Source organism: Oncorhynchus gorbuscha, unplaced genomic scaffold (genome assembly GCF_021184085.1).
Source record: "Oncorhynchus gorbuscha isolate QuinsamMale2020 ecotype Even-year unplaced genomic scaffold, OgorEven_v1.0 Un_scaffold_1327, whole genome shotgun sequence".
Lineage (NCBI taxonomy): Eukaryota > Metazoa > Chordata > Actinopteri > Salmoniformes > Salmonidae > Oncorhynchus > Oncorhynchus gorbuscha.
The window spans coordinates 27,737-48,162 of NW_025746135.1; the positions used below are offsets into that span (position 1 = coordinate 27,737).

The following is a 20,426-nucleotide window of genomic DNA, read 5'->3' on the forward strand; positions in this document are numbered from 1 at the left end:
TAATGGCTGTGAATTCAATATGAACAATGTTCCAAGCCGAAATATGAACACTATCCCTCTATCGCCTCCAACGGCCCATGCTCAAAGATTTAACCGCCGCAACGATACGCTTCATATAGCTACCTAATTCGATTTCAATTGACATTTTGTGAATGGGCATTTTGAGTAACCTATATACTGGTGTAGGATCTTAATTGGAGCGGTTTGCTACAGCAGGAGAACTATCCTGCAGCAACAGGAAATGTGAATTATTATGTGGATTTTTTTTAGAGGTAGATACATTTTTTGTTAAGGAAAATCAAGTCTGAAATGTAAAAGGTTGTCACGGGCGTCCTCCTCTTCATCTGAAGAGGAGAGGCGAGAAGGATCGGAGGACCAAAATGCAGCGTTGTATGTGTTCATGATGAAATGTAATAAAGAAAACACTGAAACACACTATACAAAACAATAAACAAATAACGACCGTGAAGCTAAATGAGAACTGTGATGACACAAGCAATCAACATAGACTATCACCCACAAACAAACAGTGAAACCCAGGCTACCTAAGTATGATTCTCAATCAGAGACAACTAATGACATCTGCCTCTGATTGAGAACCATACTAGGCCGAAACATACAAATCCCCAAATCATAGAAAAACAAACATAGACTGCCCACCCCAACTCACGGCCTGACCATACTAAATAAATACAAAACAAAGGAAATAAAGGTCAGAATGTGACAAAGGTGAAAACTCTTAACGATGTGCCCTTGAGCAAGGCACTTAACCCTAATTGCTTTTGTATGTTGTTCTGGATAACACCATCTGCTAAATGACTAACATGTAAAGTATAAATTACAAACTTTAGAAGACGTAAGCCTTGAATACACTACAAGTGTACATTTTCCATGCTGTGCAGGAAAATTCTCAGCAACAAAGAGTGATCAAATTAAGATCATACACCTGTAGGGTGTACTTGCAATGCCAAAATTAAACTTTTCATGCTTGCTTATATCTTTATAGTTAAGCAATGCTCAGCTAGTCTTCTGTACAGTTCCGTTGTCTATTTCCACTAAGCATCAGTCATGATGTTGAGTCTCCACTCTTTCCCACTGAACCTCTACATTGTACTTCACATAATGATGGTATCAGGCACACAATAAATCTGTGACAAGATAAGCGAGCTCGCCCAGACGTGTCCAATCATGATGCACACACGCACACTCACCCCTTCTTCCTGCCACAAACACATATAACCCCCGTCTCCATCTCCAACGAGCCTGATTGGTCCCTATTATGACGGACTTAATGAAGCTTTTAATGGAAATTAGTACCAGTTGGCTGAGGCCCCTGTATATCAGCCATGGTTAGTATGCTGCAGGTGAACACAGTGAGCAGCACAGTTAGACAGAACAGAAAGCAGAGCAAGCCTCCAGCTCTGTGCCTGCGTTCCAAATGGCACCATATTCCCTATGTAATGCACTACCTTGGAACAGGGTCAATTGAGCTCTGGTCAAAAGTAATGCACTATGAAGGGAATAGGGTAGCATTTGGGACTCGAGCGTCTCCAACACCAGAACACACAGAGATACTGTAAAGCATTACTATTACTAAGTCTTAATGCCTTCAGTTGCCCTAAACAACACTTCACACAATGGACAACCAGCAGTCAGAAAATATGATGTTTTATGTTGTTTCTACTGCCTGATACTGAACATAATGTTCAAGGCGTTTGCCTTTGTGTGCTTTAACGGCGTGCTAATAGTGAGCTATGAGGCTATTCGTTTAGTTTCGCTGTGTTGGCCGTTTCCCACCGTAAATATCAGTGCAGCCGCTTTCAAAGCCAGGAACATCAGCACTTCAGTGCTCGCACAAAGTTCAAGTGTTTTAATCGCTTAGGGCTTGTACGCTTTGAAATGGATACAAATCAACAAGGAAACAGGGTTCTCTCTCCCAATAAGCCGGTGCTGTACAGTAATGGTAAACATGGTTTCACATGAAAATGTCCTCTCTACATTGTTGAACCACGATTCCCATTGCCCCTAATCCCACACCAGTATGACACACAGGCGCCGCTGTGCTTGCATTGTCCTACATAGTAAATCAACAACTCAAAGAAAATGTTGTTAGTCACCGAATACAACAGGTTGAAACCTTACGTTGAACTGCTTACTTACAAGCCACTAACCAACAATGCAAGAAAATGTTTTCTAAAGGATTTTCTAAAAAACCTAATAAACTAAAGTAGATCAACAGTAGTACACACCAAGTTACTGAACAAGTCAGACAGGATTAAATGCTTTCTCACATCTGACCTGAGACCAGGGCTTGTATTCACAGGGTGTCTGAGAGTGCTTATCTAGGATCAGTTTAGACTTTTAGATCATAATGAATAAGATTGCATAGACACCGGGCACCTGATCCTAGATCAGCACTCCTATTCTGAGACGCTTTATGAAAACAGGCTGTGAGTGTGTTCCGGGGAACTGCTCTTCTCACTTGCCTCTCTCCTATCTATGGGAATCCTCCCCAAACAGCTCTGTGCCAGCACGGGTGTAAGCATGGAGACTGCGTAGGACCCAGCAAATGCAAGTGTCACCCCGGCTTCACTGGAAAAACCTGCAATCAAGGTAAGACCGTCCTCCTCACCGCCGACCAGTAACTGGGTTGATGTTGTGATCGTGACATTGTGATGCTTAATGACGTTGTGATTACACCCTACACTAAGATTGGATAGACCATGTGGTGTCTTCTGTGTGAAAATACACTGTACCTTTCATACTCCTGTAGGGAAAGAGGGAGAGAGAGAGAGTTAGTCAGTTAGTGAGCGAGAGAGAGAGAGAGATAGAGTTTAGGTAGGTAGTGAGAGATAAGGAGGGAGAGAGAGAGAGAGTTGGTGAGAGAGAGAGAGAGAGAGAGAGAGAGAGAGAGAGAGAGAGAGAGAGAGAGAGAGAGAGAGATGGGTACTTAGTGAGAGATGAGAGAGCGATTGAGAGAGTGAGAGAGAGAACCATAGTGAGTTAGTGGTCGTTCTAATCTGAGCCAGCATGCCTTTACTCAGTGCTTCATGGCCCCTTTCATCCACCTCCATCCAGACCTGCTGACAGTAACATTTTCCAAAGGAAACTAATGGAAGTCAAACGTCACCCGGCCCTGAGCGAGGGCATGATAATCATTGTTTATTGTCTACAATGCACACAGACATAGCAACAGGAACAGGCGTATTAATGTTGCCGTTTTATTCATTGATTCATAGCTGATGCAGGATACAGGCAGCTCTCTCCATAGTGGTTAGATACTATAATCACACAGGAGAGGGTGGTAGAAACAGCCTGAATCAGCACAAATGGAAATGCTTGCTGTGCGCCAGGGCCCACACACACACACACACACACACACACACACACACACACACACACACACACACACACACACACACACACACACACACACACACACACACACACACACACACACACACACACACACACACACACACACACACACACACACACACACACACACACACACACACACACACACACACACACACACACACAGTGAATGATGCCCTGAGTGCCACCTCCCTCTGCAGATAACATCTCAATTACTGTCCTGAGATAACTCAGAGAGCAGGCTGAAAACGCAGTGCAACGAGTAGTCCGTTGAGAGTTACCACACAGTGAGTGAGTGAGTGAGTGAGTGTGAGTGAGTGAGTGAGTGAGTGAGTGAGTGAGTGAGTGAGTGAGTGAGTGAGTGAGTGAGAGTGCTTGCGTGCGTGTGTGTGTGCGTGTGTCTGTGTCTGTGCCTCTATATTGAATTGAATGACCCCCTCAGTCAGGGTGAGTTTCAGGTAAATCCAAGTGGCTTGAAACTACTTGTGGAATTCACGCCTTAAGACAGGAATGGGATAGCATGTAATTAAAAACAAGAAGGGAGAGAGAGAGAGGGGGCAAGAGAGAGGGTGCGAGGGAGAAGGGGGAGAGGGGGTTAAAATCCTTTCCGGAATGTAGAAATGAGTCATCGTACATGTCTCAGGCTAAGGTGGCCCATGGCAGGTTGGCTGAACTTTGATGTAGTCGCTAGAAAAAGAATCAAACATGGGTCATGTTCGTTAGTAACCAAAGGAAGAGAACAGACTCAAACTGGGAGGGACTACTTAGACAGGTCCAATAAAAAACATTACATTTGATTTTTCAGCTGCAAAATGTTTTAAAACATTTTCCGTTGCGTGCTCTAATGAACACCTTTGACTTCCTTACTTCGACTAGGACGGACGTTGCTCTTTTATCAATGTACTAATAATAATTAGACTTGTCTGACACACTATCATTTAAAAATATTAAAATGCTAAAGTGTGCTTGGAACTCAGAGCAGCGCTGTAGACAAGCACTTGGCTATGACATCTGGTGTGACTGACTGAAGATGTCATGTTTGTCATTTATTGTCATGTCTTGTCCCTGTGCTCCCCATGCTATTCGTTTCCCTCTGCTGGTCTTGTTTGGTTCTATCCCTCTCTCTCCCCCTCCCTCTCTCACTCTCTCACTCTCTCGCTCTCTCTTCTCTCTGTCGTTCCGTTCCTGCTCCCAGCTGTTCCTATTCCCCTAATCATCATTTAGTCTTCCCACACCTGTTCCCGATCCTTTCCCCTGATTAGATTCCCTATTTATTCCTTTGTAATCCGTTCCTGTTCCGTCGGTTCCATATATTGTATATTCCATGCTGTGATTGCGTTTCGCCCTGTCCTGTCGTGTTTTTTGCCGTGATTGTGTATCACCCTGTTCTGTCGTGTTTTGTGCCTTCATCAGACGCTGCGTGTGAGCAGGTGTCTCAGTCGACTACGGCCTGCGCCTACCCGAAGCGACCTGCAGTCTGTGGCCGCTTCTCCAGTTGTTTTCCCCTCTACAAATCTAGAGGATGTCAGTTATTCCGTTTTGAACATTATTAAACTCTGCTTCTGTTAAGTCGCTTTTGGGTCCTCTTTTACCAGCATGACAGAAGGAACCGACCAAGGAATGGACCCAGCGACTTCAGACGCTCGTTACACTGCCGTCGAGTTCCAAGGAGCCATGCTCGGCAGACACGAGCAGGAATTATCTGCTGCTCGCCATGCCGTGGAGAACCTGGCCGCTCAGGTTTCCGACCTCTCTGGACAGTTCCAGAGTCTACGTCTCGTGCCACCTGTTACTCCCTGGCCTGCCGAGCCTCCAGAACCCAGGGTTAATAACCCACCTTGCTACTCCGGGCAGCCCACTGAGTGCCGCTCCTTTCTCACGCAGTGTGAGATTGTGTTCTCTCTCCAACCCCACACATACTCTAGAGAGAGAGCTCGGGTTGCTTACGTCATTTCACTCCTTACTGGCCGGGCTCGAGAATGGGGCACAGCTATCTGGGAGGCAAGGGCTGATTGCTCTAACAGATTCCAGAACTTTAAAGAGGAGATGATTCGGGTTTTTGACCGTTCAGTTTTTGGTGAGGAGGCTTCTAGGGCCCTGGCTTCCTTATGCCAAGGTGAACGGTCCATAACGGATTATTCCATTGAGTTTCGCACTCTTGCTGCCTCTAGTGAGTGGAACGAGCCGGCGCTGCTCGCTCGTTTTCTGGAGGGACTCCACGCAGCGGTTAAGGATGAGATTCTTTCCCGGGAGGTTCCTTCAGATGTGGACTCTTTGATTGCTCTCGCCATCCGCATAGAACGACGGGTAGATCTTCGTCACCGGGCTCGTGGAAGAGAGCTCGCATCAACGGTGTTTCCCTGCTCCGCATCGCAACCATCTCCCTCCTCTGGCTTTGAGACTGAGCCCATGCAGCTGGGAGGGACTCGCATCTCGAATAAGGAGAGGGAACAGAGGATCACCAACCGCCTGTGCCTCTATTGCGGAGTTGCTGGACATTTTGTTATTTCATGTCCAGTAAGAGGCCAGAGCCCATCAGTAAGCGGAGGGCTACTGGTGAGCGCTACTACTCAGGTCCCTTCATCTAGATCTTGTACTACTATGTCGGTCCATCTACGCTGGACCGGTTCGGGTGCTACATGCAGTGCTTTGATTGACTCTGGGGCTGAGGGTTGTTTCATGGACGAAGCATGGGCTCGGAAACATAACATTCCTTTCAGACCGTTAGACAGGCCTACGCCCATGTTTGCCTTAGATGGTAGTCATCTTCCCAGTATCAAGTTTGAGACACTACCTTTAACTCTCACAGTATCTGGTAACCACAGTGAGACTATGTCTTTTTTGATTTTCCGTTCACCGTTTACACCTGTTGTTTTGGGTCACCCCTGGCTTGTATGTCATAATCCTTCTATTAATTGGTCTAGTAATTCTATCCTATCCTGGAACGTTTCTTGTCATGTGAAGTGTTTAATGTCTGCCATCCCTCCCATTTCTTCTGTCCCTACTTCTCAGGAGGAACCTGGCGATTTGACAGGAGTGCCGGAGGAATATCATGATCTGCGCACGGTCTTCAGTCGGTCCCGAGCCAACTCCCTTCCTCCTCACCGGTCGTATGATTGTAGTATTGATCTCCTTCCGGGGACCACTCCTCCTCGAGGTAGACTATACTCTCTGTCGGCTCCCGAACGTAAGGCTCTCGAGGATTATTTGTCTGTGTCTCTTGACGCCGGCACCATAGTGCCTTCTTCCTCTCCGGCCGGGGCGGGGTTCTTTTTTGTTAAGAAGAAGGACGGTACTCTGCGCCCCTGCGTGGATTATCGAGGGCTGAATGACATAACGGTTAAGAATCGTTATCCGCTTCCCCTTATGTCATCAGCCTTCGAGATTCTGCAGGGAGCCAGGTGCTTTACTAAGTTGGACCTTCGTAACGCTTACCATCTCGTGCGCATCAGAGAGGGGGACGAGTGGAAAACGGCGTTTAATACTCCGTTAGGGCATTTTGAGTACCGGGTTCTGCCGTTCGGTCTCGCCAATGCGCCAGCTGTTTTTCAGGCATTAGTTAATGATGTTCTGAGAGACATGCTGAACATTTTTGTTTTTGTCTATCTTGACGATATCCTGATTTTTTCTCCGTCACTCGAGATTCATGTTCAGCACGTTCGACGTGTTCTACAGCGCCTTTTAGAGAATTGTCTCTACGTAAAGGCTGAGAAGTGCTCTTTTCATGTCTCCTCCGTTACTTTTCTCGGTTCTGTTATTTCCGCTGAAGGCATTCAGATGGATTCCGCTAAGGTCCAAGCTGTCAGTGATTGGCCCGTTCCAAGGTCACGTGTCGAGTTGCAGCGCTTTTTAGGTTTCGCTAATTTCTATCGGCGTTTCATTCGTAATTTCGGTCAAGTTGCTGCCCCTCTCACAGCTCTTACTTCTGTCAAGACGTGTTTTAAGTGGTCCGGTTCCGCCCAGGGAGCTTTTGATCTTCTAAAAGAACGTTTTACGTCCGCTCCTATCCTCGTTACTCCTGACGTCACTAGACAATTCATTGTCGAGGTTGACGCTTCAGAGGTAGGCGTGGGAGCCATTCTATCCCAGCGCTTCCAGTCTGACGATAAGGTTCATCCTTGCGCTTATTTTTCTCATCGCCTGTCGCCATCTGAGCGCAACTATGATGTGGGTAACCGTGAACTGCTCGCCATCCGCTTAGCCCTAGGCGAATGGCGACAGTGGTTGGAGGGGGCGACCGTTCCTTTTGTCGTTTGGACAGACCATAAGAACCTTGAGTACATCCGTTCTGCCAAACGACTTAATGCCCGTCAAGCCCGTTGGGCGTTGTTTTTCGCTCGTTTCGAGTTTGTGATTTCTTACCGTCCGGGTAGCAAGAACACCAAGCCTGATGCCTTATCCCGTCTGTTTAGTTCTTCTGTGGCTTCTACTGATCCCGAGGGGATTCTTCCTTATGGGCGTGTTGTCGGGTTAACAGTCTGGGGAATTGAAAGACAGGTTAAGCAAGCACTCACGCACACTGCGTCGCCGCGCGCTTGTCCTAGTAACCTCCTTTTCGTTCCTGTTTCCACTCGTCTGGCTGTTCTTCAGTGGGCTCACTCTGCCAAGTTAGCGGGTCATCCCGGTGTTCGAGGCACTCTTGCGTCTATTCGCCAGCGCTTTTGGTGGCCGACTCAGGAGCGTGACACGCGCCGTTTCGTGGCTGCCTGTTCGGACTGCGCGCAGACTAAGTCGGGTAACTCTCCTCCTGCCGGTCGTCTCAGACCGCTCCCCATTCCTTCTCGACCATGGTCTCACATTGCCTTAGACTTCATTACCGGTCTGCCTTTGTCTGCGGGGAAGACTGTGATTCTGACGGTTGTCGATAGGTTCTCTAAGGCGGCACATTTCATTCCCCTCGCTAAACTTCCTTCCGCTAAGGAGACGGCACAAATCATTATTGAGAATGTATTCAGAATTCATGGCCTCCCGTTAGACGCCGTTTCAGACAGAGGTCCGCAATTCACGTCACAGTTTTGGAGGGAGTTCTGTCGTTTGATTGGTGCGTCCGTCAGTCTCTCTTCCGGGTTTCATCCCCAGTCTAACGGTCAAGCAGAGAGGGCCAATCAGACGATTGGTCGCATACTACGCAGCCTTTCTTTCAGAAACCCTGCGTCTTGGGCAGAACAGCTCCCCTGGGCAGAATACGCTCACAATTCGCTTCCTTCGTCTGCTACCGGGTTATCTCCGTTTCAGAGTAGTCTGGGTTACCAGCCTCCTCTGTTCTCATCCCAGCTTGCCGAGTCCAGCGTTCCCTCCGCTCAAGCGTTTGTCCAACGTTGTGAGCGCACCTGGAGGAGGGTGAGGTCTGCACTTTGCCGTTACAGGGCACAGACGGTGAGAGCCGCCAATAAACGCAGGATTAAGAGTCCAAGGTATTGTTGCGGCCAGAGAGTGTGGCTTTCCACTCGCAACCTTCCTCTTACGACAGCTTCTCGTAAGTTGACTCCGCGGTTCATTGGTCCGTTCCGTGTCTCCCAGGTCGTCAATCCTGTCGCTGTGCGACTGCTTCTTCCGCGACATCTTCGTCGCGTCCATCCTGTCTTCCATGTCTCCTGTGTTAAGCCCTTTCTTCGCACCCCCGTTCGTCTTCCCTCCCCCCCTCCCGTCCTTGTCGAGAGCGCACCTATTTACAAGGTACATAAAATTATGGACATGCGTTCTCGGGGACGGGGTCACCAATACCTAGTGGATTGGGAGGGTTACGGTCCTGAGGAGAGGAGTTGGGTTCCGTCTCGGGACGTGCTGGACCGTTCGCTCATCGATGATTTCCTCCGTTGCCGCCAGGATTCCTCCTCGAGTGCGCCAGGAGGCGCTCGGTGAGTGGGGGGGTACTGTCATGTTTGTCATTTATTGTCATGTCTTGTCCCTGTGCTCCCCATGCTATTCGTTTCCCTCTGCTGGTCTTGTTTGGTTCTATCCCTCTCTCTCCCCCTCCCTCTCTCACTCTCTCACTCTCTCGCTCTCTCTTCTCTCTGTCGTTCCGTTCCTGCTCCCAGCTGTTCCTATTCCCCTAATCATCATTTAGTCTTCCCACACCTGTTCCCGATCCTTTCCCCTGATTAGATTCCCTATTTATTCCTTTGTAATCCGTTCCTGTTCCGTCGGTTCCATATATTGTATATTCCATGCTGTGATTGCGTTTCGCCCTGTCCTGTCGTGTTTTTTTGCCGTGATTGTGTATCACCCTGTTCTGTCGTGTTTTGTGCCTTCATCAGACGCTGCGTGTGAGCAGGTGTCTCAGTCGACTACGGCCTGCGCCTACCCGAAGCGACCTGCAGTCTGTGGCCGCTTCTCCAGTTGTTTTCCCCTCTACAAATCTAGAGGATGTCAGTTATTCCGTTTTGAACATTATTAAACTCTGCTTCTGTTAAGTCGCTTTTGGGTCCTCTTTTACCAGCATGACAGAAGATCTCATTAAAGGGGCAATCTGGGGATTTTTCAAGTGATCGATCATTTAGAGATAATGTATGTCTAATATGTCTAATATATTTCACCTTCAGCAGGAATCATTCCACGTCGCCTTAGAAACATCATTAATTATTCAAAACCTAAAGATTGTATTTATTTTTTCCATTCAAAGTAGTGATTTGCTGTTAACTGCTGATTTGCCGTTCTAATGTCAGTCGAAGACACGCTGTGAATGTTCATTTCCCTTTATGCCGATACTTGATTGATCTATCTATCTATCTTATGTTTAATTCATGTTCGGTTAGACACCACTTAGAACTGTAATGGTTTAAATAGTGATGTGGCGTTGTAAACACAGAAACATGTTTACAAGCAGTAGTTACAAGTATAACACAAAGGCCACACACACACACGCACGCACGCACGCACGCACGCACGCACGCACGCACGCACGCACGCACGCACGCACGCACACACACACACACACACACACACACACACACACACACACACACACACACACACACACACACACACACACACACACACAGGCACACACACAGGCACACAGACACACACACAGACACACACACACACATACACACAGTGCAGTAAGGTGCATGCTCAGGGCTAGGCATTCTGCTTCCACAATAACTGAGTGGTGAGCACAGAGGAATGATCCTCAAGGCACTGTGATTAACAACAGTGTTAAAGCACCACAACACAGCAGATGTTTGTGACAGAGACAAGAGGGACCATAGAGGTGATCGTTGAGGAGAATTCACTCTCCCTCTTACTTTAAAGTCTCTCTGTCTAGAATCCAGCTTGGTTAGGAACGTGTCATTGTGTCTCTCTTTCTTCCTGTACCACTGTAATGGCTGGACCAATGTATACCCATGATCTATTCATATTAGTGAGCAATTATTCCAGCAACTTAGTGTTGGGATTAGAGGTATTACAATTATACATTGTACATTGCTATTAATTCCGTGTCATTGATCAAACATCCCCTGCAATAACACCAAATGTTCAAAATGTTTCGCTCTATCACAATTACTGATCAAAACCGCGTCCAGCTTGTTTTCAAAAGTTAACGCTTTTATTTATTTACTTTCTGCAGTTTTACCAATCGCAGATTGGATTTACCAATCTAATCTACCAAACGGATTTACCAATCGCAGATTGCCCCTTTAACAGAATGCCATCTTGTCATGGTGGGGCCATGGTGTCGGGGCCAGATGGGTACTGATGCTGTACCACACCACATCAAACTCATTACCAAGATAATCCAGTTAGCACTGAGACGACGTGCCAGACACACTCCCACAGATCAAAATTCCTTTAATAAGATGATTATTTTCTACAGGAGGTTTCAATTAAACCCTTGTCTCCCACTGTTTAGATGCCATTTAAAGGTCCTGTGAGGGAGCGAGCGCCATGTAACCGTTTCAGACATCAAAAGAAAAATATCTGTAATCGAGTTCTACAATTATGAGACCTCCTCTCTCCATTTATTTTGGTCTCTGTCTCTCTCTCTCTACATTTCCCTCTTTATTTATCTCTTTCTCTCTCTTGTCTCCCCCCTCTCCCTCTCTCTCTCTCGTATACGTGTCAGCGAGCCAGCGCGGTGGCATCTCTCCAAATATTATGCTTCACGTACCTCAAGTTGAGTACCGCTCGGCCTTCATGTCATCCTAAACGCTTTCTATTCTGAGAGCGTTAGCTAATATAAGGTTTGGAAGTAGCCTTAAACCTCTGTAGTTAGATGACGTTAAATACCCCTGTTTAAGGCTTTTTGCTGTGTTTATTATCTGGAAACTGAGCACGCGCTGACACTCCATCTAGATATCTATCTGTTTCAGTAGACACTCCATCTAGATATCTATCTGTTTTAGTAGACACTCCATCTAGATATCTATCTGTTTTAGTAGACACTCCATCTAGATATCTATCTGTTTTAGTAGACACTCCATCTAGATATCTATCTGTTTTAGTAGACACTCCATCTAGATATCTATCTGTTTTAGTAGACACTCCATCTAGATATCTATCTGTTTTAGTAGACACTCCATCTAGATATCTATCTGTTTTAGTAGACACTCCATCTAGATATCTATCTGTTTCAGTAGACACTCCATCTAGATATCTATCTGTTTGAGTAGACACTCCATCTAGATATCTATCTGTTTTAGTAGACACTCCATCTAGATATCTATCTGTTTTAGTAGACACTCCATCTAGATATCTATCTGTTTGAGTAGACACTCCATCTAGATATCTATCTGTTTTAGTAGACACTCCATCTAGATATCTATCTGTTTTAGTAGACACTCCATCTAGATATCTATCTGTTTTAGTAGACACTCCATCTAGATATCTATCTGTTTTAATAGACACTCCATCTAGATATCTATCTGTTTTAATAGACACTCCATCTAGATATCTATCTGTTTCAGTAGACACTCCATCTAGATGTCTATCTGTTTTAGTAGACACTCCATCTAGATATCTATCTGTTTTAGTAGACACTCCATCTAGATATCTATCTGTTTGAGTAGACACTCCATCTATATATCTATCTGTTTTAGTAGACACTCCATCTAGATATCTATCTGTTTGAGTAGACACTCCATCTATATATCTATCTGTTTGAGTAGACACTCCATCTAGATATCTATCTGTTTGAGTAGACACTCCATCTAGATATCTATCTGTTTTAGTAGACACTCATCTAGATATCTATCTGTTTTAGTAGACACTCCATCTAGATATCTATCTGTTTTAGTAGACACTCCATCTAGATATCTATCTGTTTTAGTAGACACTCCATCTAGATATCTATCTGTTTTAGTAGACACTCCATCTAGATATCTATCTGTTTTAGTAGACACTCCATCTAGATATCTATCTGTTTTAGTAGACACTCCATCTAGATATCTATCTGTTTTAGTAGACACTCCATCTAGATATCTATCTGTTTTAGTAGACACTCCATCTAGATATCTATCTGTTTGAGTAGACACTCCATCTAGATATCTATCTGTTTTAGTAGACACTCCATCTAGATATCTATCTGTTTCAGTAGACACTCTATCTAGATATCTATCTATTTCAGTAGACACTCCATCTAGATATCTATCTGTTTTAGTAGACACTCCATCTAGATATCTATCTGTTTCAGTAGACACTCCATCTAGATATCTATCTGTTTTAGTAGACACTCCATCTAGATATCTATCTGTTTTAGTAGACACTCCATCTAGATATCTATCTATTTTAGTAGACACTCCATCTAGATATCTATCTGTTTTAGTAGACACTCCATCTAGATATCTATCTGTTTTAGTAGACACTCCATCTAGATATCTATCTGTTTTAGTAGACACTCCATCTAGATATCTATCTGTTTTAGTAGACACTCCATCTAGATATCTATCTGTTTTAGTAGACACTCCATCTAGATATCTATCTGTTTTAGTAGACACTCCATCTAGATATCTATCTGTTTCAGTAGACACTCCATATAGATATCTATCTGTTTTAGTAGACACTCCATCTAGATATCTATCTGTTTCAGTAGACACTCCATATAGATATATATCTGTTTTAGTAGACACCCCATCTAGATATCTATCTGTTTTAGTAGACACTCCATCTAGATATCTATCTGTTTTAGTTGACACTCCATCTAGATATATATCTGTTTTAGTAGACACTCCATCTAGATATCTATCTGTTTTAGTAGACACTCCATCTAGATATCTATCTGTTTTAATAGACACTCCATCTAGATATCTATCTGTTTTAGTAGACACTCCATCTAGATATCTATCTGTTTCAGTAGACACTCCATCTAGATATCTATCTGTTTTAGTAGACACTCCATCTAGATATCTATCTGTTTTAGTAGACACTCCATCTAGATATCTATCTGTTTTAGTAGACACTCCATCTAGATATCTATCTGTTTCAGTAGACACTCCATATAGATATCTATCTGTTTTAGTAGACACTCCATCTAGATATCTATCTGTTTCAGTAGACACTCCATATAGATATCTATCTGTTTTAGTAGACACCCCATCTAGATATCTATCTGTTTTAGTAGACACTCCATCTAGATATCTATCTGTTTTAGTTGACACTCCATCTAGATATATATCTGTTTTAGTAGACACTCCATCTAGATATCTATCTGTTTTAGTAGACACTCCATCTAGATATCTATCTGTTTTAATAGACACTCCATCTAGATATCTATCTGTTTTAGTAGACACTCCATCTAGATATCTATCTGTTTCAGTAGACACTCCATCTAGATATCTATCTGTTTTAGTAGACACTCCATCTAGATATCTATCTGTTTTAGTAGACACTCCATCTAGATATCTATCTGTTTTAGTAGACACTCCATCTAGATATCTATCTGTTTTTTATTTTAGGAGACGCTCTCATCTAGAGCGACTTGCAGTAGCGAGCATACTTTTGATTCGTACTGGTGCCCCGTGGGAATCGAACCCACAATGCTGGCGTTGCAAGCACCATGCTCTACCAACTGAGCGCCATTCTCTGTCTCTCTGTCTCCGTCTGTCTCTCTATGTCTCTTTCTCTCTGTTTAGTTGGGGTGATATTTGTAAAGTTGAAAGTCAAACACTGCAGCTGCCACAGGATTAGAAAGGATACTTTACATGTCATCATATGATCAGCCTTGTGTCACCCAGGTCTTTGCATTGTTCAATTACCATTCTCCTCCACCCTTATCGAGGTCACCTAATGGTCAGTAGGCAGGCAGGCAGGCAGGCAGGCAGGCAGACAGACAGGCAGGCAGGCAGGCAGGCAGGCAGGCAGGCAGGCAGACAGGCAGACAGGCAGGCAAGCAGGCAGACAGACAGACAGACAGACAGACAGACAGACAGACAGACAGACAGACAGACAGACAGACAGACAGACAGACAGACAGGCAGGCAGACAGGCAGACAGGCAGGCAGGCAGGCAGACAGACAGACAGGCAGGCAGGCAGGCAGGCAGGCAGGCAGACAGACAGACAGACAGACAGACAGACAGACAGACAGACAGACAGACAGACAGACAGACAGACAGACAGACAGACAGACAGACAGACAGACAGACAGACAGACAGACAGGCAGGCAGGCAGGCAGGCAGGCAAGCAGGCAGACAGACAAGACGCCCTGGACTGGACCAAGTTGGCAAGGAAGTAGTTAGACCAGGTGGTTCAGCCTGGTTCAATCAGGTAGTCACTACTCTCTCAATAGCACACACACACACACACACACACACACACACACACACACACACACACACACACACACACACACACACACACACACACACACACACACACACACACACACACACACACACACACACACACACACACACACACACACACACACACACACACACACACATACACACTGAAGTCCAGATATACAGGTGGAGGGTCAGACTGACTGATTACTCTCTCTGACTCCGAGACGTTGTCTCATGTTATCGCTGACGCAAAGGAATGCTGGAGGGAGGAGGAGAAGAAGGAGAAACAGGCTCTCTCTCCTTCTCTCTCTTTTTTGGTGTGATTCTAGTCTGCAAATGTGTAATCCTCTTTGCTGCATAATGTCGTTCTTGCTCTCCAGGAATGCAGTCGTGGTCAGAGGTGTACTAATCCCAGAGTGTGTGTGCGTGGGTGTTTCTCCCATCGGCGGCGAGCTCTCACTCTCTCTCCTTGTGTGCTGTTTTGTCTCCCCCTTCCCTCCCCTATATAAGAAGAGGAACTGGACTATGTAACCCCCCTAACATGGGACAGTCACCCCCCTTTCTTTCTTCCTGTGGACCACCAGCCTCCAGCAGGGGTGTTGATGGAGGGTGAGATAAACTGTGGAATGTGAGGTGGTGAAGGGTGCCCCCTCTCCGCTCCCTGCCACACCCAGCACCCCCTGTATGCCCCACATGCATGGCTCAGTCCTCTATGGCTTGGGCTGAGTGAGAATGAATGTCTCCTCCTCTTTTCCTCCTCTTCTTCCCTCCTCCTTCTAGGAGAGCCGATACCAGAGCCTGGCCTGGCAGCAGGTATGGCAGAGCGAACGCCAAGCATGCCATGATGCCATGATGCCAATATGCCACACTACTCTGTGCCTCTTTGCACTTAAACCCCGTTTCTATTCTGGACTCCTATTCCAGCATCTCGGTTTCCTGTCTTTATTTGAATCTCTCTCTCTCTTCATCTCTCTCTCTCTCTGTTCTCCTTTATCCCTCTGAAGCAGTGGCCTTTTCCTTCATCAATCAGCACTGAAAGCTGCTGTACTATTCCCAATTTGTTTTCGTTTTTCGTTCTTCTCCTCCCCCCACCTTCTCTTATTTTTCCTGAAATTCCGACAGCTCGGAAGGGGAACCATCACATACATGGGTTCTCATGGTTCTCAGCCACCTTAGAACAATGGGCCACTCTGTCTGTCCGGCGTTATCGTGTTGTTTTATTTCAAGACCTGCATGTTCTTGACCAGAGAGCCCCCTGGGTAATCTGTTAGCAAGTGATAGTGGCGTGTCAGAAACGCTCCGCCGACGCATACCTTGAAGCAGTCCACCCAATAAATCACTTGGACTACTCTCTCCTTCTTCTCTCTCTCTTTATCTGTATCTCTCTCTCTATGTCTCTCTCTCCCTCTCTCCTTCTCCTCTCTCTCTTTATCTGTATCTCTCTCTCTATGTCTCTCTCTCCCTCTCTCCTTCTCCTCTCTCTCTTTATCTGTATCTCTCTCTCTATGTCTCTCTCTCCCTCTCTCTTTCTCCTCTCTCTCTTTATCTGTATCTCTCTCTCTATGTCTCTCTCTCCCTCTCTCCTTCTCCTCTCTCTCTTTATCTGTATCTCTCTCTCTATGTCTCTCTCTCCCTCTCTCCTTCTCCTCTCTCTCTTTATCTGTATCTCTCTCTCTATGTCTCTCTCTCCCTCTCTCCTTCTCTCTCTCTCCCTCTCTCCTTCTCCTCTCTCTCTTTATCTGTATCTCTCTCTCTATGTCTCTCTCTCCCTCTCTCCTTCTCCTCTCTCTCTTTATCTGTATCTCTCTCTCTGTCTCTCTCTCCCTCTCTCCTTCTCCTCTCTCTCTTTATCTGTATCTCTCTCTCTATGTCTCTCTCTCCCTCTCTCCTTCTCTCTCTCTCCCTCTCTCCTTCTCCTCTCTCTCTTTATCTGTATCTCTCTCTCTATGTCTCTCTCTCCCTCTCTCCTTCTCCTCTCTCTCTCTCTATGTCTCTCTCTCCCTCTCTCCTTCTTCTCTCTCTCTTTATCTGTATCTCTCTCTCTCTATATATATATATATATGTCTGGAGTGGCAGCTAGCCTTGTAGTTAGAGTGTTAGGCCATTCACCGAAAGGTTGCTGGATCGAATCCCCGAGCTTTCAAAGTAGAAATCTGCCGTTCTGCCCCTGAACAAGGCAGTTAACCCACTGTTCCTAGGCTGTCATTGTAAATAAGAATTCGTTCTTAACTGACTTGCCTGGTTAAATAAAATGTCTCTCTCTTTTTCTCCCTCTCTCGATGCATCACAACAGTTCATTGACAGTAAATAGTAATATCTCAGTGAAGGGTTCAACTCCAGAGACACATACAATAGACTCCCAAGACCTTGTCAAGTGGTGGTTCTATCTCTCCTATCTGTCAGTCCTATCTACTATCTCCTCTCTCATCTGCTCTCTGTCTCTCGTTCGTTATCTCCTCCCGTCTCCCTCTATCTTGTCTATCTTCCAACAGGGAGCAGACTCAGCCAGGCTGTGTATGTCATTTGGCTGCGCTAGTTGCTGCTCGGCGCTTGTGATGTTTGAGAACGTGACCCATTCCTTTCCCATCATCCTCTTCATATACATTTTCAAGCTGTTTTCAGTTGTCACTGCTGGGCAAGCGAATACCTCTCTCTCTCTCTCTCTCTCTCTCTCTCTCTCTCTCTCTCTCTCTCTCTCTCTCTCTCTCTCTCTCTCTCTCTCTCTCTCTCTCTCTCTCTCTAGTCTCAATCAATGGACAATGTTTTTTATGTTTCTTTGCCTTTTACCCATGTCTCTCTCCACAGCAGCTCTTATTAATGATGAAGGCAGAGCTCCGGCAGACAAAGCAGGAGTGACAGTGGGAGAAATGGCTGACAAATACCAGCTCCAGGGTTCTGTGTGTGTGTGTGTGTATATATGTGTGCGTGTGTGCGTGAATACTGAACTGTCAGGGAGGGTAGTGGCCAAATGAAAGGTGACAATTAAAAAACAGGGATGTCGACCAAAATAGCAGACAGGGTGAGATGTCTTGGAGGTGTTGTCGCTAGTCGAGAGGGCATTTTGTCATGTTTGTGTGTTTGGCCATGTTGCTGAGGAGATGCTAATGATAGTTAGCGACAATCACTGTATGTCAGTAGTGACAGTGCTAATGATGCTAACAAGACTGTGTTGAAGTGTTGGGAATTGTTCTTTGACCTTGAAACAAATTTGAGTTACGCTTGGAAGTTAATGATAAAAAGGATTAGGATTTTTATAACACGTGTTAATTAAGCACCCAATATATCCAGTGTGGTTATCGCCCAATGGAAATCTCAATGGCATTGTTTCGTATCACTCCATTCTACGTAAGAATTCACTGTTTGATGATAAAGAACAACGACAGGTGCTTATGATTGTCTCTCCAAAGTTACTCCACAAGGAGAGACAAAGTCTTTCTTTTTATAATACAAATGACCAAGTAATTGCGCCTGGATTATTAATCTCAGAGCTGAAATGGCCACTTTAGTGTCTCATTCTGTCAACGATTTCTAGTTGAATGTCTTGGTGTGAGTCGATATTTAATATGATGACTTTGTCGTGACAGCTCCAGATCTCTTCTCGTTTAGTACTCAAGGGTATCAAGTGTAGAAGATGAAACACACAGACACAGATTTTACAGAGATTTGTTCATAATTCACTATGTTGTATATAAAACTGTAACATATTAATTTGCTTGTGGAGTAAAGTAATTATGTTATGCAGGTGAATGAGGACCCAAAAGCGACTTGGCGAAAACAGAGTCTTTAATCCAGTTTAAGGAAATAGCAATACTCCTAGACAAATCGGAGCGGTAAATAAAGCATAAAAAACAATTCCACTCGTAATCACGAGAACTGACTGGAGACTCGATAACAAACTGCAGGTTGCCTCGGGAAGGCACTTGACCGTAGTAGACTCAGACACCTGCTCACCACGCAGCATCTGAGGGAAACACGACACGACAGGGCGATACAAAGACACAGCACGGTGAACAATATACAAGGATCCGACAGGACAGAAACGGAAGACAAGGGGAGAAATAGGGACTCTAATCAGAGGGCAAGATACGGAACAGGTGTGAAAAGATTAGATGATTGATTAGGGGAATAGGAACAGCTGGGAGCAGGAACGGAACGATAGAGAGAAGAGAGAGAGGGAGGGAGAGAGAAAAAAGGGAACGAACCTAAAAAGACCAGCAGGGGGAAAACGAACAGAAGGAAAAGCAAAATGACAAGACAATATAAGACAAAACATGACAGTACCCCCCCACTCACCGAGCGCCTCCTGGCGCACTCGAGTAGGAATCCTGGCGGCAACGGAGGAAATCATCAATCAGTGAACGGTCCAGCACGTCCCGAGACGGAACCCAACTCCTCTCCTCAGGACCGTAACCCTCCCAATCCACGAAGTATTGGTGACCCCGTCCCCGAGAACGCATGTCCATGATCCTACGTACCTTGTAAATAGGTGCGCTCTCGACAAGGACGGGAGGGGGAGGGAAGACGAACGGGGGTGCGAAGAAAGGGCTTGACACAGGAGACATGGAAGACAGGATGGACGCGACGAAGATGTCGCGGAAGAAGCAGTCGCACAGCGACAGGATTGACGACCTGGGAGACACGGAACGGACCAATGAACCGCGGAGTCAACTTACGAGAAGCTGTCGTAAGAGGAAGGTTGCGAGTGGAAAGCCACACTCTCTGGCCGCAACAATACCTAGGACTCTTAATCCTACGTTTATTGGCGGCTCTCACAGTCTGTGCCCTGTAACGGCAAAGTGCAGACCTCACCCTCCTCCAGGTGCGCTCACAACGTTGGACAAACGCTTGAGCGGAGGGAACACTGGACTCGGCAAGCTGGGATGAGAACAGAGGAGGCTGGTAACCCAGACTACTCTGAAACGGAGATAACCCGGTAGCAGACGAAGGAAGCGAGTTGTGAGCGTATTCTGCCCAGGGGAGCTGTTCTGCCCAAGACGCAGGGTTTCTGAAAGAAAGGCTGCGTAGTATGCGACCAATCGTCTGATTGGCCCTCTCTGCTTGACCGTTAGACTGGGGATGAAACCCGGAAGAGAGACTGACGGACGCACCAATCAAACGACAGAACTCCCTCCAAAACTGTGACGTGAATTGCGGACCTCTGTCTGAAACGGCGTCTAACGGGAGGCCATGAATTCTGAACACATTCTCGATGATGATTTGTGCCGTCTCCTTAGCGGAAGGAAGTTTAGCGAGAGGAATGAAATGTGCCGCCTTAGAGAACCTATCGACAACCGTAAGAATCACAGTCTTCCCCGCAGACAAAGGC

General features: G+C 45.8%; 1 protein-coding gene across 1 annotated transcript in view; it reads left to right on the forward strand.

Annotated features, from left to right (window-relative positions):
• Positions 1–20,426, forward strand: part of LOC124022295 (nephronectin-like) — a 75,589-nt gene that overhangs the window by 25,255 nt on the left and 29,908 nt on the right. Inside the window, 1 exon segment of the mRNA XM_046337217.1 lies at positions 2,521–2,613. Coding sequence (XP_046193173.1) covers positions 2,521–2,613 — 93 coding nt within the window.